Genomic DNA, 19,724 nt, shown 5'->3' with positions numbered 1-19,724 from the left:
CACTAGATGGCACTGCTTTAGAGAAGAGTCCTAGAGAGTACGCCCATTCTGGTGGTCTGCAAACAGACTGGCCTTGTGTTATATAAGGTTTTATAGATTACGACAGTACCTTAAACGGCACCCAGAATTTATTGTCTGGGAGACTTTTACCTCACCCAGAGTCAAAAATAGAAAATACAATTTTTTTAAAATGTAGAAGTGATCTACAAAGCTGCTGAGTGATTAGCTTAACTTCTGTTCCAGATAAAATTAATATGGCGGTATAAAATGATATTAGAAACAAAATTACCAGGTATCAGAGGCACAAATGTTGAAAAAATTAACTTGGGTTCTACAACTCACATCTTAGCAATATTTTATAGTTCTTTGTAACTAACAAATATAGATAGGTTTATCTGGCTTTCATTGTTTATTTAGATTTTTAAAAGTCTTATGATTGAGAAGAAGACTGCACAACAGCTTCACAGAATCTTGGATGAAATGGATTATCTAGACACTTTTCAGTCTGGTTTCAGGCCTGGCTATTGGACAAAAACAACATCGGTTGCACTTTTAACATGATCTCTAGTGAGAGCGGGATAGGGGTGGTTCACCTATCCTCACTCTGTTTGACCACTTGGTAGCCTTCTGGATAGGGAGAGGGTGGCACTGAGCTGTGCTGGTTGATTCCAGTCAGTGGTGATGGGGGAGAGAAGGATCCCATGTGAGGTCCCCAGAGAAATATATTGTTTCCCTGCTTATAGTATACTTGCTTTTGTAACCATTTTTTGGGGGGCTGCCATTCTGTTGGGAAGGGGGATACTTCTGGATGCTTCGCATTGTCTTGCCACTATGCCCTTCCCCCAGGAGAAAGAATACATCACCCTTATCTAGGACGGGGCTTTTCAACCTTTTCACCCATTGTACCACTTCTAAAAAGGTAAAGGTTCCCCAGCACATGCGTGCTAGTCGTTTCCGACTCTAGGGGCCGGTGCTCATCTCCGTTTCAAAGCCGAAGACCCAGCACTTGTCCAAGGTTGTCTCCATGGTCATGTGGCCGGCATGACTAGATGCCAAAGGCGCACGGAACGCTGTTACCTTCCCACCGTAGTGGTCCCTATTTTTCTACTTGCATTTTTACGTGCTTTCGAACTGCTAGGTAAGATAAGAGCCTTGGTGGAGCAGTGGGCTAATGCCTCCTTAAGTAACACCAGCTGCCTGCAATTATTGCAGGTTCGCATCCCACCAGGCTCAAGGTTGACTCAGCCTTCCATCCTTCCGAGGTAGGTAAAATGAGGACACAGATTGTTGGGGGCAATAAGCTGACTTTGTAATAATGCCGCTTGGGGGGGGCGAAAGCCCTAATAAGCAGGCATATACATAGAATGAAGGCTATTGCTAAGCTTGTAAGCCGCCCTGAGTCTTCGGAGAAGGGCGGGATATAAATGGGATTAAAATAATAATAATAATAAAATAAGGCAATATCCGAGTACCACCAGTCGCCTAGCAAGGTGTCAAAAACTTGATGACTAAAAAAAAAGGAAAAAAAATGATAAAGTACAGGTAGTCCTCGACTTACAACAATTCACGTAGTGACTGTTCGAAGTTACAACGGCACTGAAAAAATGACTTATGACCATTTTTCACACTTATGACTGTTGCAGCATCCCCAGGGTCATGTGATTTACATTCGGATGCTTGGCAACTGATTCATAGTTATGGCGTTCACAGTGTCCCAGGGTCATGTTATCCCCTTTTGCAACTTTTTGACAAGCAAAGTCAATGGCCGGGGGGGAGGGGGGGGCGGCCAGCTCATCACTCAGGTTGTGGGATGCCTGTGGGGTGAGTAGGTGGGGATGTGGGGGGGATCCATGGGGCTCTGGTGGAGGGGGGTGAGACAGGCGTGGGCACCTTCCTTCCCTCCCTCTCTCCCTCCCATTGTCCCTTCCTTCCATTGTCCCTGCCTCCCTCTCATTGTCCTTCCCTTCCTTCCTTCCCTCTTTGTCCCTTCCTTCCCTCCCTTCCATTGTCCCTTCCCTCCTTCCTTCCCTTCTTCACTGTCCCTTCCTTCCTTTCCTCATTGTCCCTTCCTTCGTTCCTTTCCTCTTTCCCTCCCTCACATTCCTTCCTTCCTTCCTTCCTTCCTTCCTTCCTTCCTTCCTTCCTTCCTTCCTTCCTTCCTTCCTTCCCTCTTTGTCCCTTCCTTCCCTCCCACCCTCCGTGCCCAGGAAGGGACAAGGGGAGGGGGACAGGCCACCAGCACTGCTGGTGGCTATTCCGCCAGTGGCCATGGCTTGTAAATTGGTGGACAAGAGCCACACAGCGTTAAGAGCAGAGTGGCAGGAAGATATTTGTAATGAGGAGGGAGGAAAACAGGCAGCCCCTGAAAGGGACCAGCAAATGGCTGCCACCCTCTTCACACCCCTATGCACTCTGGAGGAGGGGATGCTGCAAGCAGCATGAGAGTCCACATTACCAGCTTGGTTTTGGCAGGCAGCGATGCATTTTCCTCACCGCACGGAACGGCCGGGCGAGGCGAACCGGCAACATGCCGAACCTGCCTGGGCTCATGCAGAGGCTCATGCAGAGGCGCATGCACCTATGCCTCTGCGCGTGCACAGGCAGGTTCGGCATGTCGCCGGTTCACCTCTCCATGTGGTGAGGAAAATACACCGCAGACTCGATGGACCACTAGGTCTTCTTTTACTGTCAGTTTTTTATGTTTTTATGGTACTGGATGGAATTGCACTGCCCTAAACAGACTCAGCGCATATCTCGGTGGTCTTCCTAGACTTGGAATTTTTGCTTGGACATGTGGCCATCATGGCTAGGAAGGCCTTTGCACAACTTTGTGTCGTGTGCCAGTTGCTTCCCCCTCCTCGATCTTGTTGCTCTGCTCAAAGTAATTCATAACCTGATCACCTCTTGATTGAGGTGTACTTGGCTACTGTACTTGGCTACTGTAATACACTCTACATGGAGCTTCCTTTTAAAAGTATCCAGAATCTTCAATTGGTGCAGAATGCAGCAGCGCCCTAAAGTGGCATGCATTACACCTCTGCTGCTCAAGTTGCATTGGTTGCCACTTTGCTTCCATGTCCAACTCATGGTGCTGGTTTTGATGTTTGACCCTTCATGGCTTTGGACCAGGTTATTTGAGGGACCACCTCTTCCCAGTTACAAATGCCCATCCCATCAGATCTGGAAGAAGAGGTATGCTGCAGGTACCATTTATGAAGCAGCTATATCTGGGAGAACCAGGAAAGGGACCTTTGCTGTTGTGGCATTCGCTCTATAGATCATCTTCTCTCCAAGGTGAGATTGGGCCTTTTCCTGCTGTCTTTTTGGAAATCGCTCAAAGCCTGGCTCTGTTAACAGGCCTCAGGGGCTCAAGAAAATGTTGATCTCCTGAAGTACCTCCATTGTTAATATTTAACACTCTTACTTCAGCCTTTAAAACAATAACAAGTTTTTAATGGCATTCTCTTTTAACATTATTTTACTGTGTACTGCCCAGAGTCATATTGTGTGAGATGGCTCACCGTATGAATATGATTTATATTTTAATATCATTTACATTTTAAAAATTGAGCATAGAATAGATATAGGTAACTATTGTAAAGAGGTGAGCAAGAAGAAAGTACATTAGGTGATAACACCAAATTATCGATGGTTAAAACAAAAATTTAATGAAGTACAAAAATACGTCTCCATGCTGGATAATGGACATTAGAATGGTAAATACAGTTCAGTAAACCAAGCTGAAATTTGGGGCCAATTTCACCAATCCAAATTCCACCACTAAGTAATGACATAAAAGAAATCATGATATTTAGTGGACTGCTTGGTGCGAAAGAAAAATAAATTATTTTCATGGTATACTGAATACTATTTACAGTTCTGGTTTTTTTTTTGTAAAAAAAGGTAATAGAACTTGAAAAGGGCAAGCTGATGAAAGTTCTGGAGTAAATCTTCAAAAAGGAAATCTTACATATTTGGGATTGTATTATTTACCTTAGCATATAGCTAAGCATGGTCATATTGTAAGTAGATATTAAACTGATTATGAAACTAGGGGTTCGGCATAGATAGAAGAAAGTTTGTCAAACTGATCTGTTTAACTATAAAATTCATCACGAAGTATAGCAAGATTCACTAATCCGGACAACATTAAAGGGATTAAGAAAACCTCATGTAGAATAAAACTATCAATACTTGTCATAATGGGTACATATTCAGTATAAATACATTACTTTCAGCGCCTGAGGCAGAAAGCCCCTTAAGGCCTTATGGTTGGCTACATACGAACAAGACTTTGAACTGGACTTTTGGCCTGATTTAGATGGCTGTTTTGGATTCTAATTCTGTATTGGTTCTCCCTCAGGCACATAGCTGTGAAGATTAAGCAATGTTCAATTACGTAACACCCTTAGTAATAGGTCCATAGTTCTTGTTTTGCTCACACAGTGACCATTGGAAAAAGAGATGCCAATAAGGGAGACATCATAACATTCTCATTCTTCTAGGAGATGGTTTGGGAAGACATAATTTTGCAAATGCTGGCTACAGAAAAACAAATATATAATTAAAATTCTACAGGTAGTCCTTGACTAACAACCTTTCATTTAGTGACCATTCAAAATTATAATGGCACTGAAAAAAAATGACTTATGATCGGTTCTCACACTTACAATCATTGAAGCATCCCCACAGTCACGTGATCAGAATTCAGTTGCTTGGCAACCGGCATATATTTAAGATAGTTGCAGCATCCCAGGGTCATGTGATCGCCATTTGTGACCTTCCCAGCCAGCTTCTGACAAGCAAAATAAATGAGGGAAGCCAGATTTGCATAATAACCATACAATTCACTAAACAACTGCAGTGATTTGCTTAACAGCCATAGCAAAAAAGGTCATAAATCGGGGCATGACTCACTTAAGATCTGGCTTGCTTAGCAACATAACTTTTGGGCCCAATTGTGGTCGAGGACTACCTGTAATAAATTAGAGTCAAGTCCTAAGATAATATGAATATTTGAAACGGAACTAATTGCCTCAAATTGATAATCAATATTGGAAGGTTCATTAAACCAACTGCTGATGCTTCAGTATACCCAAATCTTAATTATACTTTTCTTCCAAAAAGCCTAAAGCTTAATTCATTTTTAGATCTCTCCCAAACACAAGCACCATGTATATCAAAGGGGGGAAAAGACTCAGAGTATACCACCTGACCAACAGGAAAGCAATCAAACCAAACAGAACAAATCATATTTAAATGAAGATATATACTCACACTATATGGGCAAGGTCAAGGGGCTTCTCTGGCTGTTCCGGATATACAGGGTGAGGAGGATCTCTAGTGGGTACACAACCAAGAGATTTACTAATGGCATGGCTCAGCTTCTTGGCAGGCGATTTCTGTTGTTTTTTTTAGAAAGAATTAAACATAGAGACTAGTATTAACATAGCAGATCAATCTGTGCAGCACACTAGATAAGAGCTGCAATTGAACCTCAAAAGAAACAAACCTCAGTGCTCAAACCATAGCCATAACCTTGGAGACACACCTGGGTTTCCTAAAAGAGGTCTATACCTTACGCTCTCTCCTCAACATTATAGCCTTGCTTAATACTATACTGCACGTAGAACAAGAATTTGTAGCCTGTGATCACTTTGCAAGATGAACAGAAGATCACCCTCCCTCTGCTTTCTTATTTCTCATGTCCAAATTTGCTTACCAATACCTTGCACTAGAGTCTTTCTTGAGAAAATGGGACATTGGCTGAGAGGGGTTTACTTATTATTTATTGTAATTGGTTTATATGGCTGCCCATCTCACAACTTCAGCAACTCTGGGTGGCAAAGATACTTAAAAAATTTAGAAAAACAGTAACAATGAATGTACATCTAGTCGCAGCTGAGGACACCAGTAGTCACAACAATAGCACTTGTGTCACAGGCCTCATTAACCTCCTGACACCCACATCCCGTGAAAACAGACATATATTTAAAGATTTCCTGATCTCAGGGGATTGGTGTTCCAGAAGTCAGGAAAGGGGATGGTTACTCTGGACAGCAGGTGGTAGTACAGTGTTTCCAGCATGGTTAATACAGCTGGTTGATTCTCTTCTGCTAATGAACAGAAACCAGTTCAACTTTCTGTCTGATCTTCTGCCATGCAGGATAATCAGCCCCTCTATTTTGCAAACAAGACAAATTATTTTCAAGGACTAACATGGAGAAGTAGTGTGCTCTTAACTTTGAAGAGTGGAACATAATGTTTTATTTCTACAGATTCATTTTAGCAACGTAATTAAGAAATCAATTTTCTTCCCCTGACTGAAAAAGTACTTTCTGGAAAAAAGGAGAAACCACAAATGCATGCAGTGACACATGGAATCACTGTACAAAATAGATTAAACCATCTTTCTTTTAAAAAGAGTTAATTCTTGTCAGAGTGTGAAAGATCATTGAGTTCAGCAAGTATAAATCTACAGTACTGTACTCAATCCTAAGGCAATGTTTAGGATTTAAGAATATGTGAATATTTGGCAAGGATAAGACAGGAAGATGGAGCTTAAATACACTACAGTAACATATGATATAATGTAAAAGTTTCTTTAATAGATTTGTACAGATTCTTTCCTCAATGAAACAAATTGGTGGATTTCCACTCATTCCTTTAAAAAAGAGAGAAGTGGACACTTTAAGCATTTATATAGTTTCTACTTGCAATATTTCTTCAAACTGCTGGCATAAATAAACACACATAATGGCTTTGATATTAGTGAAGGGGTGCAGAGTAAACCCTTTCAACATGCAGTATAAAATATGGCAACATGAACTGGCTGATACTATGCCATTGATACCAATTCTGCTTCCAGGTCCACTATGCTGGATTTACCAGTTTCTAAACTATTTTCAAAAACAACATTGTGTAATAACCTGCAACAATTGAAACAGAAAGGAGATACACTTGAATGAATATAATCAAGCTAGAGGTGATATATCAGCATAAACTCTTTTTATAAGTGGGGAAATGGGGAGATGATGGCTGGGGAATTCCAGCAGTTGAAGTCCACATATCTTAAACTTGCCAATTTTTTTTTAAAAAAAACTGATTTAAAACCACTAACAGATTACAGAAATCTTACTAGTTGTAGCAGAAATAAATTAACATAGATGAAAACAAGAGGCGATAGATGTTTTACCCTGGATAACCAGCAGAGATCTGTAATTAATCGGTGTATAGTTTGAGTGTGAGAAGCATTTTGATTTAAAAAATACACACAATCATATTCTGGTCAATTTCTCCATGTACTTTTTAAAGCCAATTTGAAGGTCTTTGTGATGGACAATGTTAGCAATATTAACATGTTTGTTGAAGATTTTTAATAAATCAGCTCTATCGTGTATACCACAATGTGTTAATTTTGCTGATGTTATTTTAAAAAGAAATCTGCATTTCGTCTACTCAAAAGCTTTGTAAAAAATTAACACTCCGAGACCCTAATGTTATAACAATATCTGATGGTGGTTGTTTGTCCAACTTGTTAAAACAGGATTTCATATGTGAACTACAGAAATCAAGTTAACCCCCTTATTTTTTGTTTGGAAAAGATATTTGTCACTTACTGCCTTTTATATTTGTTGTACTTGACATACTTGTATTTACACTTGTCTTCAGAATTTTCATATAACGTTCATTTTGAAACTATATTCAATTCCAGTGTTACATTTGAACTAGTGAACTGCACAATCAGATTCTTACCATTTATTTACTTATTTACGGAAAGTATTTTTATTGCACCATTTAGTGCTCTCAGGATCTCCAACAGAATGGAAAGAAAGAAAAAAGCAAGTTCTTAAAGTTACTTTCATATCATGACCTGTTAAAGATATTCAAGTCACCTAACAGAATAACTGCTTATGGTGGCTTAAGTATGCTATATTACATTTGTAACTAAGGTGAAAACAATTTATCTCTCATTTTATTTTAAATAAAAATAGATATTAAAAAGAGTTCACTACTCACATATGATAAATCAGATATATCTGAAGAGCAAGCCTTAGTTGGAATATTTCAATTTTGCATCACCTATCAACAAATGTTTAGCTATAAATGGCCAAAGAAATAATGCTGAAAACACTTTGCCTTTTTCTTGCATACATAAATTTAGGCATATCTAAAATATTTCATATTAAGCACAAGAAAGCTTAAAATATTAATGACCGGAGTTCTGCCATTGTATAAGTACAGAAAGCTTAGTCTCTCCTAATCACAAAGTGAAGTGGATATTCTGGATCATAGCCCAAGTAGTTATTTATTATGTGGTGAAATGCTTAGAACATATAGGGACAGTGGCGTAGCGTGGGGGCTGCAGGGGGGGCCGGCCGCACCGGGCGCAACATCTGGGGGGGCGTGCTCGCACTGAGCTGCTCAGGGAGCCCCAAGGGCTGCACAGAGTCGGCTTGGCTCCGCTCTCGAGCTGCTCTTTCTTGCAAAGCGAAACGAGTCCGGCAGGTGAGATGGGCAGCCACATAAACTGAATAAAATAAATAGAAGCGCCCAACTCTCCGCCCAGGCTCAGGCCAACCGCAAGCGGCCCCGGCAGGCTTGGCCGAGCGAAGACGGACCCGCCGGCCAGCTGGCCTAGCTTCGTGCGCATGCGTGGCTTTATTTAGTGGGGCTCACGTGCGAGCTTGAATGCAGCGGCTCTTGCAGGTCGGAGCCCCGCCCAGCCGCCCGCGAGAGGGACCCGGAAGCATCCCGCATGCGCGCGACTCTTCTTGGAAAGTCTACGCCGCTGCGGGGCGCGTCTTTTCGGCGGTGCCATGACATCACCGGGTTAGGGGGTGCAAATTGCCCCGGGTGCTGACAACCCACGCTACGCCACTGTACAGGGAAAATAAGTGACTTCTGGACAGGCATTATATTGTAATTCTACTTATGCCAGTAAGTGCACTGAAATGAAATAAAGTCCATTGTAACTTTAAACAAGACAACATGTAATTGTCACGTCAACCTATATACAAGAAGGAATTTTTTTTTCATATCCAATAACCAGACTTGTTTATGCAATATAGCAACCATTGCTCATGGCTATGATTATGAATGCACATCATCCGTACTATGGATAAATCCATATATAGACATGCAAACACACATGTGTATAACAATATCTGTCAAAGTTGACAAACTACAGCAACAAGAACTGCTTTGATTTCTGAAAAGTCCATTACTGTATTGTTAGTAGGGTAATACAATAGAATATAGAAAGCCTATTAAAATAATTCTTTTATATAACCTAATGTAATTAAGGTAGAGTTACTTTGAGTCTTTTTCTTATACATTCTCCTTCCCCTGGATTCAGAAACCTCTTTCTTCTGTGCTGGCCATGTTTTCTCCCTTAATTTTTCTTGCTGCCCTCCCTATTAGGCATTCCATCACATTTTACATTCCTTCCATTTAGCACTGTATGATTCATTTAACCCTAGAAGGGAAATGTCCCCTAAATATTAAGATCTTGATAATATACTCAGGATGGTTAATAAAGTAGAATTAGCACAACTATCAATTGATGCTTCCAGACACAGTTCAAACAGCTTAGCCAGAAAAGAAGGTAATGTTTAGTAGCAAAAGCCATTGAGCAATCCAAGAAAATTAACAGTATGTTTCTCGATTACCTGCCATGTCTCTGCCAAAATCATATAACAATTTGCATAATTAAATATAGATCTGAAGCCTAAATGAAATGGATCACAAAAGTCAGCTTTTACTATGAATAACTGAATTTATCACCTGGCATTCTCTCAAATCCTTTGCTGAGAAAAGGAATACTGACCATCAGCATATTGTTGAACTCATTTTTTCAGATCCAGGCTAAGCTATTTTAATAATAGTTTTATGAGGAAGGTATCTCACCTGCCAGTGTAATTTTATTAAATAAACAGAAAATTCAGTCTCTCCAGAGGCATTTACTGCCTCCCAACCATTCCCTGCCAGCTTCAAAAGTCATTGATGCCAAAGAAAATATTTTCTCTTTTAAAATACTGAATTAATTCTACTAGACAAATCCATGGAACATGCATTGGAGAAGGTTGTCATTAAAGTGTAATAAACCATGTCATCTCTTCCAATGAACCTTCTGCACAACTAGGATGGAAACAGTGAAGGGGTAGATTGGGATTTGGAGAAAGAGGCTGAGCATCCCATTGCAAACATACTCCTGGTCAGACGAAGGTAGTGCACAGTGTGCTAGTCAAAATAGATAATCCTAAAATACAGTATTTATAAAAATATAGCATTTTATAAATTTCCTAAATTAACTATTGAACACTATATTCAATGTTATGTTTATAAAATGCAGCCTTTATTCCCTGTTAGCTATTTATAAATTCCCTAGATTAACTTTTTTTTTCTTTTTACAACCCTATGATCTCTTTTTCGAGGTGGAGTTGGGGCGACTGAATGGAGCTGAGTGTTTACTGGCCAGATGCCCTTCCTGATGCCTATAAGGAGTTCGAAGTGGATATTTTTTCTTTGCGCCCTGATAAAGATCTGCCACTGGCTAGGGCTGAATTCTCATCTTTCTGAGTGGGAAATGAACGTCTTCATTTCTAGGCTATTGCACTGCTCCATAAATTCCTTAAATTAACTGTTGGGCATAAAATTATCTTGCTCTATTAATTATGGTAAAATTATTGATAATAATGCTCAAAAGGTTAAATTAGCTTCCTATTATAAAACGTTTTTGACATGTTTCCTTCCTTAATTTCCTTAATGCAGTATTACTCTCTAATAGGATTATAATTAAACCGCTCCAAAGCAAACACAATCTAGGAACCAGAGGGGGATCCATCTAAGTAGCAAAGCAACCAAAAGATAACCAGCTTGTTCCTATAGCCAAATCTAACATACTTGTCATCTTAGAAGCCATCCCTGGTCACAAGTGTTATAGCATACTAATAAAAAGACCCATCCTTATCTATGTTATAGAGACAACTCATACAAATGGCCTCTAAATAGACCATAAAGGCAACCTGTTCAGAGTGCATCAGAATTGTAATTCCACACACATTTTTACTGCATTGTTCAAGCCTCAGGGAAGTTGTGAGGCTTTCTATTTTAATCAAAGAGCCAATGGGACTAAAAAGCATGTTGTTTGGTCTGTCCATCATTCTCTCCATTATGGCTGCAGATTGTGGAATGTTTCTTGCTTTATCGCTCATGTACTAAAAAGGCACCAGATCTGCCACTAGAGTACATTAGAGAGTGATTACCCAAGAGGAATGCTCTTTCATCTGATGCTGGTTGCTGTGAGGGCCATTTGCATGGCCACGCCAAAAACAGTTTTGACAGAGCTGATAGTTGTGGCACTGCTGGCATCGGTATCGGAAGCCCATCATGCTCTCACACCGGCAGTAAGAACATTCCACAGGATGGAAGACTTGAAGGAGATAAAAGTAAAAAAAAAAGAGAAACAGTAAGAACTGTGTCAGGAAAAGCAGGCCTCTTCGTCCTTAGCTGGATAAAAGGCCCTCAATAAGTCTAGTGCTCCGAGAATTCTACATACTGTACTTTAAATAGGAGTCATATATTGTCTACAATCTTCTAGTTCTCTCCTTCCTGTTTTCTGGTTTTAGATAATAAGTCAAACCATAACACACACACACACACCCAAATACTAGCAAGTGAAGAATTTAATAGCTATGAAATATTGGACAGAGACTAAGGTACACTGAATAGTCTCTAAGCTTATCAGAGGAAAGAAGCAAGGCCAATTCAAGTTTTGAATGGAGGGAGGGCATCCTCCAGCTCATATCACCTATGTCTTTGACAGCTACACTGTGCAATATTTTAAGCTAAGAGTTAGGAAGCTGAAGTTGAGATTAGGATTTTCTTAGAGACAATCAATGGAAATGATTAGAGATTCTTCCTCCATAACTGGGTATGCGGTGTAGCTGTTAATGAGCCCTCTTGGAAATAACAACCACACTGCTATCAAGTTCAACATAGGTGTACTGATCCCTCCTAAAAAGTTATAACCAAATTTGACTTAGAAAATCAAGAGGGGAATCATGAGAATTAATCTTACTGCAGATCAATAAAGGTATATTTAAATGAACTTGTCCATGTCACCGTTACTAAGGAAGGCATCATATACAAGAATGGGTTATTTAAAGCACGGTTTGTGAAGGTACCCTATAGAAGATTTAAAAAGAAATTAGACAAATTCATGGAATGTAAAGTTATAATTAGCTAACACCAATAAGAGCTGCACGCTACTTCCAAAACCATAAGCAGTATGCTGTTGCCTACCAGTTGTCGAGGAGAATACGTCAGCTCATAGTTTACATTTCAGCTTCTCAGAAATAAATGACTAGATATTGAGAAGTAGAACGCTGGATTAGATTGGGTCTAGATTTGATTCAACAAGAGTTTTTTTTTAATTTCTTCCTAAAGCAAAACTCAATAATGAATGCTAGGGAAGTCTTAAATATTGAGATTCCATAGGAACAAGTTCACCAAATGATCAGACACGCATATCATTCCGTTGCGCATTCCAAGCTTGCCAGGTTGCAATACATAATTCAGTGAACTTTGGAAACACAAACCTCATATATGTAGAGAACAATTCAGGAGTATATGCCACATACCATTTTCAACATGGGCAAGTCTATGCATCAGAGGTAGCCACACAAGGCACTGGGGTGGAGGGTCAGCCATTAAGGTGTCTAAAAACATGTTTAATGTTACTTTTTTCTGTAATATAAACAAACAAACAAAAGTTCAGAGGAAAGGCAAGCAGAATTAGACTAATAAGTGAGTCAAAAAATCTTTACCCAGTACAGAACACTTGTAATAAACCATAAAGCACACAATACAGCTGAATTAAGGCTATGTTAAGGTTTTTGAGTTTTATGGGAAAGTTAAACACATTACTAAGCACATCCTTCTCTTGCCAAACTCCACTAATTTAAAAATAAAGAACTTCTGATTCAACTGTGTTTTTTTACCAGATAGGTTTTTAGTCTCAATATACTAACATTTATTTTCCTGTTTCAGTTACAATAAATCTATAAAATAGGTTATTTGCATTATAATTTAATTAGAAGGCAAAGTGGCACTATCATCCTCTATGCTTTTCTGTAAAATAAATTTTAGAAATGTGTGTTTATTTTAGGAGGAATGAACAAATGAATGAATATACTCACCCTACAGACCAGGGAGCTTTGTTTTTCTAGAAAACTAGAAAAGGAATTAATCTTTCATAGACTCTTCTTTTGAGATTAATTTGGAGGACACTGAATATAAGTCATCATTTAAGGCCCTGTGTATTTTCTCACCTGCTGAGGAAAGCATGTTCGCACAGAGTTTTCTGTGTATCCAAACGAAGGCCCTTCAAAAACAGCTGTAGGAAGTTTCAGAACTTCTCTTAGAAACTGGTCAAATTTTGAAAATATCATCAGTCCATTGGAATCTGACATTTGAGAGAAACTATCTAAAATACAAATCGAAGGCAAATATGAAAATGTGGCAAATATGGAAATACGTTACAAGATATTTAATATTTAACTCCAGCACTGAGCAGGCAGTTCATTTGTTGTAAAATCTTATTATTTTGCAAATAAGTATATTCCCTGAATGAAAGAAAAAAGTAAAAGATAATAATGAAAGCAGCTGTGATGACGCAGTGGTTAGAATGCAGTATTGCAGGCTAAGTCTGCTCACTGCCAGGAGTTTGATCCTAACTGGCTCAAGGTTGATTCAACCTTCCATCCTTCCAAGGTCAGTAAAATGAGGGCCCAGATTTTTGGGGGGCAATATGCTGACTCTGTAAACTGTTTAGAAAGGCTGTAAAGCACTATGAAGTGGTACAATAATATAAGTCTAAGTGCTATAACTATTGCTATAATGTTATATAATCTCATTCTGTCCCACAGCAAAAAGAAAGCAATGATGAAAGTAAGCATTTTAAATGTCACAAAGTTGGTGTTTGACCATAAAAATTTAATAATAGATTATTAGCTTAAAATATTCAAAATACTCACATCTTAACTTGTCCAGAATTTTTCCACCACACATAGTTGCCAACATTGCCTTTATGGAAAATACTGTCAATTTTCCATGACCTTCACTGTAAAAGATAAAACATACTTACTACATAAGAAATTTGGAGTAAGAAAGCATGTGATTTATAGACACCTACCATTTTATTCAACATGTAACAACATTCATCCAAAACGTTAGTCTTCTGCTAGGAAAAATAGTATTATGGGGAAAGAGATCTAACTGAACTGAAGAGAAATCCAGGTCATCTATTATACAACACAGTTTCTGGGATTGTTAATAAAGGTCAGATACATAAAACACACATATGTTCTATCTGAAAAAAGAATTCTGCTTTTACAATAATTTTTTATGGAATTTTAATTCTGCAGAGTTTTTTCTGTTAGTTCTGTGGTAGATTCTGTTTGTAGTTCTCAATTGCTCCAGTGTCCCAAGCTATACACACAATTTCACTTAGCTGGATGTGTGTAGATTTGGGAAGCTATCGGTTGCCTCACCAATATTGTCATTTTCTATATCAGCACCTCTATCAAAAGAGCACATGCACAATCAGTGACAATTTAAATATTATAAGCATGGTACTTCTTATATCTCTGCCAAGCCAAGAGACTATAGAAAAGATCTTAGTATGTAAGAGTCATAAGAGTATGTTCAGATTGTTATACATCACAGTAACAAAAAAGCTTGTGAGAAGTTTTGGGATAAGTCTGATTTATATTCTTATTCAGTAGTTATTTATGGCTAAAACAAACTGACCAAATGTGATGGCTCAATCCAACCAATCTCTTTTGTTTCTCCCTTCTTTCTTCAATTAAATATAGCTGTTAAATATTGAAGCATTAGCTTCCATCCCTCACCCTGCAAATGAATCCTTCCAAATAATTACCAGTCAATAAATTCCTATTCTGCTTCATATTAACTACAAATTTATTTTAAGCAAGTTTGCTTTGTAAATAAACTGATTTTTACTTCCTTCAGTTGTTCACAGCCTGCTTCCTTTCCTCTGCAAGAACTGAAAATTTTTCTTTCTTTCAACTTCCACCTCCACAACAAAATAAAAAAAAATCCAAAAAAACCATACCAGAGCTTGGCACAGATCTGTTCTCTTTTATCATCTGGAAGCTAGAGCAATAAGTGAAAAATCAAAAGTCTGTCTGCAAACGGGCATTTGCAGACTAGGAACAAAAATCAGGAAAAAAGTATAATTTCCTGCCATTTTTAACCCAGGTTTCAAAACAGATGCTTACAATAATGTTTCTTAGGGAAGTGAGGATATTTAATTTTCCTTTAAAAAAAACCATATAAACTTTATTTAAAAGAAACAGACTAAACAAAAGAGGAGGTGGAGTTGCTCTATATATAAGAAATAACTTTATCTCTACAGAAATAGAGCACAACAATGATGAAAACTGTAAGCTTGAATGCATTTGGGTCAATATAAAAGGGGAAAAATGACATTGCCATAGGTGTATACTATAGGCCGCCCAACCAAGCAGAGGAAATAGATGAACTTTTTGCTAGTCAGCTAACTAAGGTATGTAAGAAGCACATCACAATAGTAATGGGGGACTTTAATTACCCTAATATCAACTGGGAGACAAACTCTGCACAAAGTGGAAGATCAAACAGATTCCTGTCAAACCTAGCAGACAACTTTCTCTCCCAAAAAGTAGAGAAGGGAACTAAGGGATTAGCCATATTGGATTTAATTCTCACAAACAGAGATGAAATGATAGAAGGTGTCGAAGCCACAGGAACCTTGGGGGGAAGTGATCATGCAATATTGGAATTCAACATTCTGGAGGCACAAGCAATAGAACACAGCCAAACTAGAGTCTTGGACTTTAAAAGAGCTAATTTCAATAAATTTAGACAGACCATGGGAAGAATTCCATGGATGAGAATCCTAAAGGGGAAAACAACTTAAGAAGCTTTGAAAATTTTGAAAAGTGAGATAATAAAGGCCCAGTCTAGTACAATACCAACAAAGAAGAAAAATAACAGCTCTCAAAAGAAACCAGCATGGCTGCATAAAGAACTCTCTGATAAATTGAAAGATAAAAAGGACAAATATAAGAATTGGAAAAAGGGGCACATAACTAAGTCAGAATATCAGCAAATAGCCCGTGCCTGCAAAGATGAAGTGAGGAAAGCTAAGGCTCAAAATGAACTAAGGCTTGCGACCAAAGTCAAAAATAACAAAAAATGCTTCTTTCAACATATAAAAAACAATGATTGGTCCATTAGTGGGGGAAAGTGGCAAGAAGGTGACAAGCAATAGGGAGAAAGCAGAACTATTTAACTTGTTTTTTGCATCTGTCTTTACACAAAGGGAAAAAACAGTCCAACCTACCAAAACCAGTGCCATAAAAAACAGAATAGAAACGCAGGTTAAGATACGCAAAAAAATGGTAAGTCAACACCTGTCCAGCCAAGACGAGTTCAAATCACCAGGACCAGATGGATTACATCCCAAAGTTCTCAAGGAAATGGCAGACGTGATCTCAGAACCACTGAACTATATTTTTCATAGATCCTGGAGCACTGGGGAACTACCAGAGGACTGGAAGAGAGCTGATGTAGTTCCCATCTTCAAAAAAGGGAAAAAAATAGATCCAGGAAACTACAGACCTATCAGCCTGACCTCAATACCTGGGAAGATTCTGGAAAAGATAATCAAACAACAAATCAGCGAACACCTTGATGCAAACAAAGTCATCACTAAAAGTCAACATGGGTTTGTCAAAAACAGATCATGCCAGACAAATCTTATTACATTCTTTGACCAAGTGACAAAATTAGTGGACCAGAGGAATGCTGTAGATATAATTTACTTGGACTTCAGTAAGGCATTTGATAAAGTAGATCACAACCTACTACTTGATAAGATAGAAAAATGTGGGTTAGACAGCATCACCACCAGATGGATTCGTAGCTGGCTGACAGGCCGCACTCAGCGTGTGGTCCTCAATGGAACTGCATCTACATGGAAGTGTGCAGTGGGGTGCCCCAGGGCTCTGTTCTGGGCCCAGTGCTTTTCAATATCTTCATTAACGACTTGGATGAGGGGATAGATGGGGAACTCGTCAAATTTGCAGATAGGCTTAAGATACAGAAGGATCTGGACAGACTCGAACACTGGGCACTATCTAACAAAATGAAATTCAATGGTGAAAAAGTAAGGTTCTACATTTAGGCAGGAAAAATCAAATGCACAGGTATAGTATAGGTGGTACCTTGCTCAATAGTAGTAACTGTGACAGGAATCTCGGAGTCCTAGTAGACAATCACTTAAATATGAGCCAGCAGTGTGCTGCAGCTGCCAAAAAAGCCAACACAGTGCTAGGCTGCATTAACAGAGGGATAGAATCAAGATCAAGTGAAGTACTAATACCACTTTACAATGCTTTGGTAAGGCCACACCTGGAATACTGCATCCAGTTTTGGTCACCACGATGTAAAAAAGATGTCGAGACTCTAGAAAGGGTACAGAGAAGAGCAACAAAGATGATTAGGGGGCTGGAGGCCAAAACATATAGGGAATGGTTGCTGGAATTGGGTATGTGTAGTTTAACGAAGAGAAGAGTGAGGGGTGACATGATAGCAGTGTTCCAATATCTCAGGGGCTACCACAAAGAAGAGGGAGCCAAGCTATTCTCCAAAGCACCTGAAAGCAGGACAAGAAGCAACGGATGGAAACTAGTCAAGGAGAGAAGCAACCTAGAACTAAGGAGAAACTTCCTGACAGTTAGAACAATTAACCAGTGGAACAAGCTGCCTCCAGAGGTGGTGAATGCTCCAACACTGGAGGTTTTTAAGAAGAGACTGGACAGCCATTTGCCTGAAATGGTATAAGGTTTCCTGCCTGAGCAGTGGGTTGGACTAGATGACCTCCAAGGTCCCTTCCAACTTCTTCTTCTTCTTCTTCTTCTTCTTCTTCTTCTTCTTCTTCTTCTTCTTCTTCTTCTTCTTCTTCTTCTTCTTATTATTATTATTATTATTATTATTATTATTATTATTATTATTATTTGTACAGAACAATGCCATTTGCTCTTCTACTAAGTCTTCTCCCTTATGTGGGAGGAAAGTTTGCCAGTTGCCCAGTGAAAAAGGAAAGGCACCCTCATCAGGCAATGACTAATAGGAAAAAAAGTTTTGGCTACCAAGTACATACATAATTTGATATCTTAAATAGAAGGCATCTGAATAAAGAGAGCATAGCATTTACTATAGTAGTTTACAGTCAAGGAAAAGCAAAGCAGTTGCCACTACCAGTATTACAATCTAAAAGACACACAAGGGAAAAGAAAAAAGAAAAATACAGGCAATCCTTGCTTAATGACCACTTGTTCAGTGACCAAATTTACAATGGGGTTGATCAAGTAGTACTTATGACCAGTTCTTGAAGTTCTGGCCATTGCAGCATCCCAGAGATCACTTGATCACCATCTGCAACCTTCTTTGCCAGCTTCTCACAAGCAAAGTCAATGGGGAAGCCAAAAGGTCACAAATACTGACCACATGATGTACTCACTAAGTACTAAGGATGGCTCAGTTGCTGCTTAATGACAGCAATGAGGAAGTGCTGCAACTGCTGTCACTAAGCAACTCAGTTATGTGGCCATATCACTTAGCAGCAGAAATTCTGTCCCAACTACTGTTGTTAACCGAGGACTACCTATAAGAAAATTCTTGTCTTGAAAACTTTGGTTTTGACTATTGACTATTCAACTGATTAAACAAACCCTAGCTAGAAAAGCTAAGATTGCCTCTACTGACCCAGGCTCCAACTTGGGTACGGACTTCAGGCTAATTCCAGCCTACATAATTGTTGGTCAGAAGAAACATAGATTGCTTCAAGAACAAAACCACTTGCCTATCATATGCTGCTATCATGAAGTTGAGGAGAAGGCTGATGGATTGCTCCACACTGATCTGGTGAGTAGATGGAAGGCGTTTATTCAGCTGATAGTAAATGGAGGAAATGATAGTTTCTAGTCGAGATACATTGATCTCTGTATTATGGTCCAATGTGTTAAGGCCATTATCTCTGAAGGCTTCAATCATATTCCAGATATCCACAAGATGTACTGGAAAAACAAAAATATTAAAAATATTACACAAAAATAATTATAAGGTTTCTATATTGCTTCAATCCATGGACTCTAAGCAGTAAATAATTAAGGGATTATACAATATGTACAACAATCAAAAGCAAGAATAATAACATTAAATAATGAACAAAATGTCTGACTCAGACCAAAATCAAATTCCAAAAGTCATCTAGAAAAGCTACATCTTAACAAGTTTCTGAATAACCATGAGCATGGGGGTTACTTTCACCTGAGGGGGAGCTCAATGAAAAATGTTCAGCTCCATGTAATTTTGCTGCCACACCTTACAATAAGTGGAAAATTTCTTGTTTATTTGTACTAGGCAAGCAAATTCTACCCAGAATAGGCACTCAAAAATATATAAGCCCCAAGTGATATAAGTATTATAGATAAAATCAGAATCAAGTGAGAAGAAAGAAAGAAAGAAAGAAAGAAAGAAAGAAAGAAAGAAAGAAAGAAAGAAAGAGAAAGAAAGAAAGAGAAAGAAAGAAAGAGAGAGAGAGGGAGGGAGGGAAGGAGGGAGGGAGGGAGGAAGAAAGGAAGGAAGAAAGG

The 19,724-nt window shown here is 38.9% G+C and overlaps 1 protein-coding gene across 1 annotated transcript in view; it reads right to left on the bottom strand.

Moving 5' to 3' along the window:
* DTNB (dystrobrevin beta) overlaps window positions 1–19,724 on the bottom strand; it is a 120,317-nt gene that overhangs the window by 77,324 nt on the left and 23,269 nt on the right. Inside the window, exons 4-9 of the mRNA XM_083360882.1 lie at window positions 18,935–19,148; window positions 14,040–14,125; window positions 13,335–13,489; window positions 12,645–12,750; window positions 11,268–11,434; window positions 5,278–5,402 (exon numbers count right to left, since the gene is read on the bottom strand). Coding sequence (XP_083217008.1) covers window positions 5,278–5,402; window positions 11,268–11,434; window positions 12,645–12,750; window positions 13,335–13,489; window positions 14,040–14,125; window positions 18,935–19,148 — 853 coding nt within the window. The remainder of the gene's footprint in view (window positions 1–5,277; window positions 5,403–11,267; window positions 11,435–12,644; window positions 12,751–13,334; window positions 13,490–14,039; window positions 14,126–18,934; window positions 19,149–19,724) is intronic.

This window comes from Vipera ursinii (genome assembly GCF_947247035.1).
Source record: "Vipera ursinii genome assembly, chromosome: 1".
Lineage (NCBI taxonomy): Eukaryota > Metazoa > Chordata > Lepidosauria > Squamata > Viperidae > Vipera > Vipera ursinii.
This window is presented reverse-complemented; position numbering and strand designations above follow the sequence as displayed.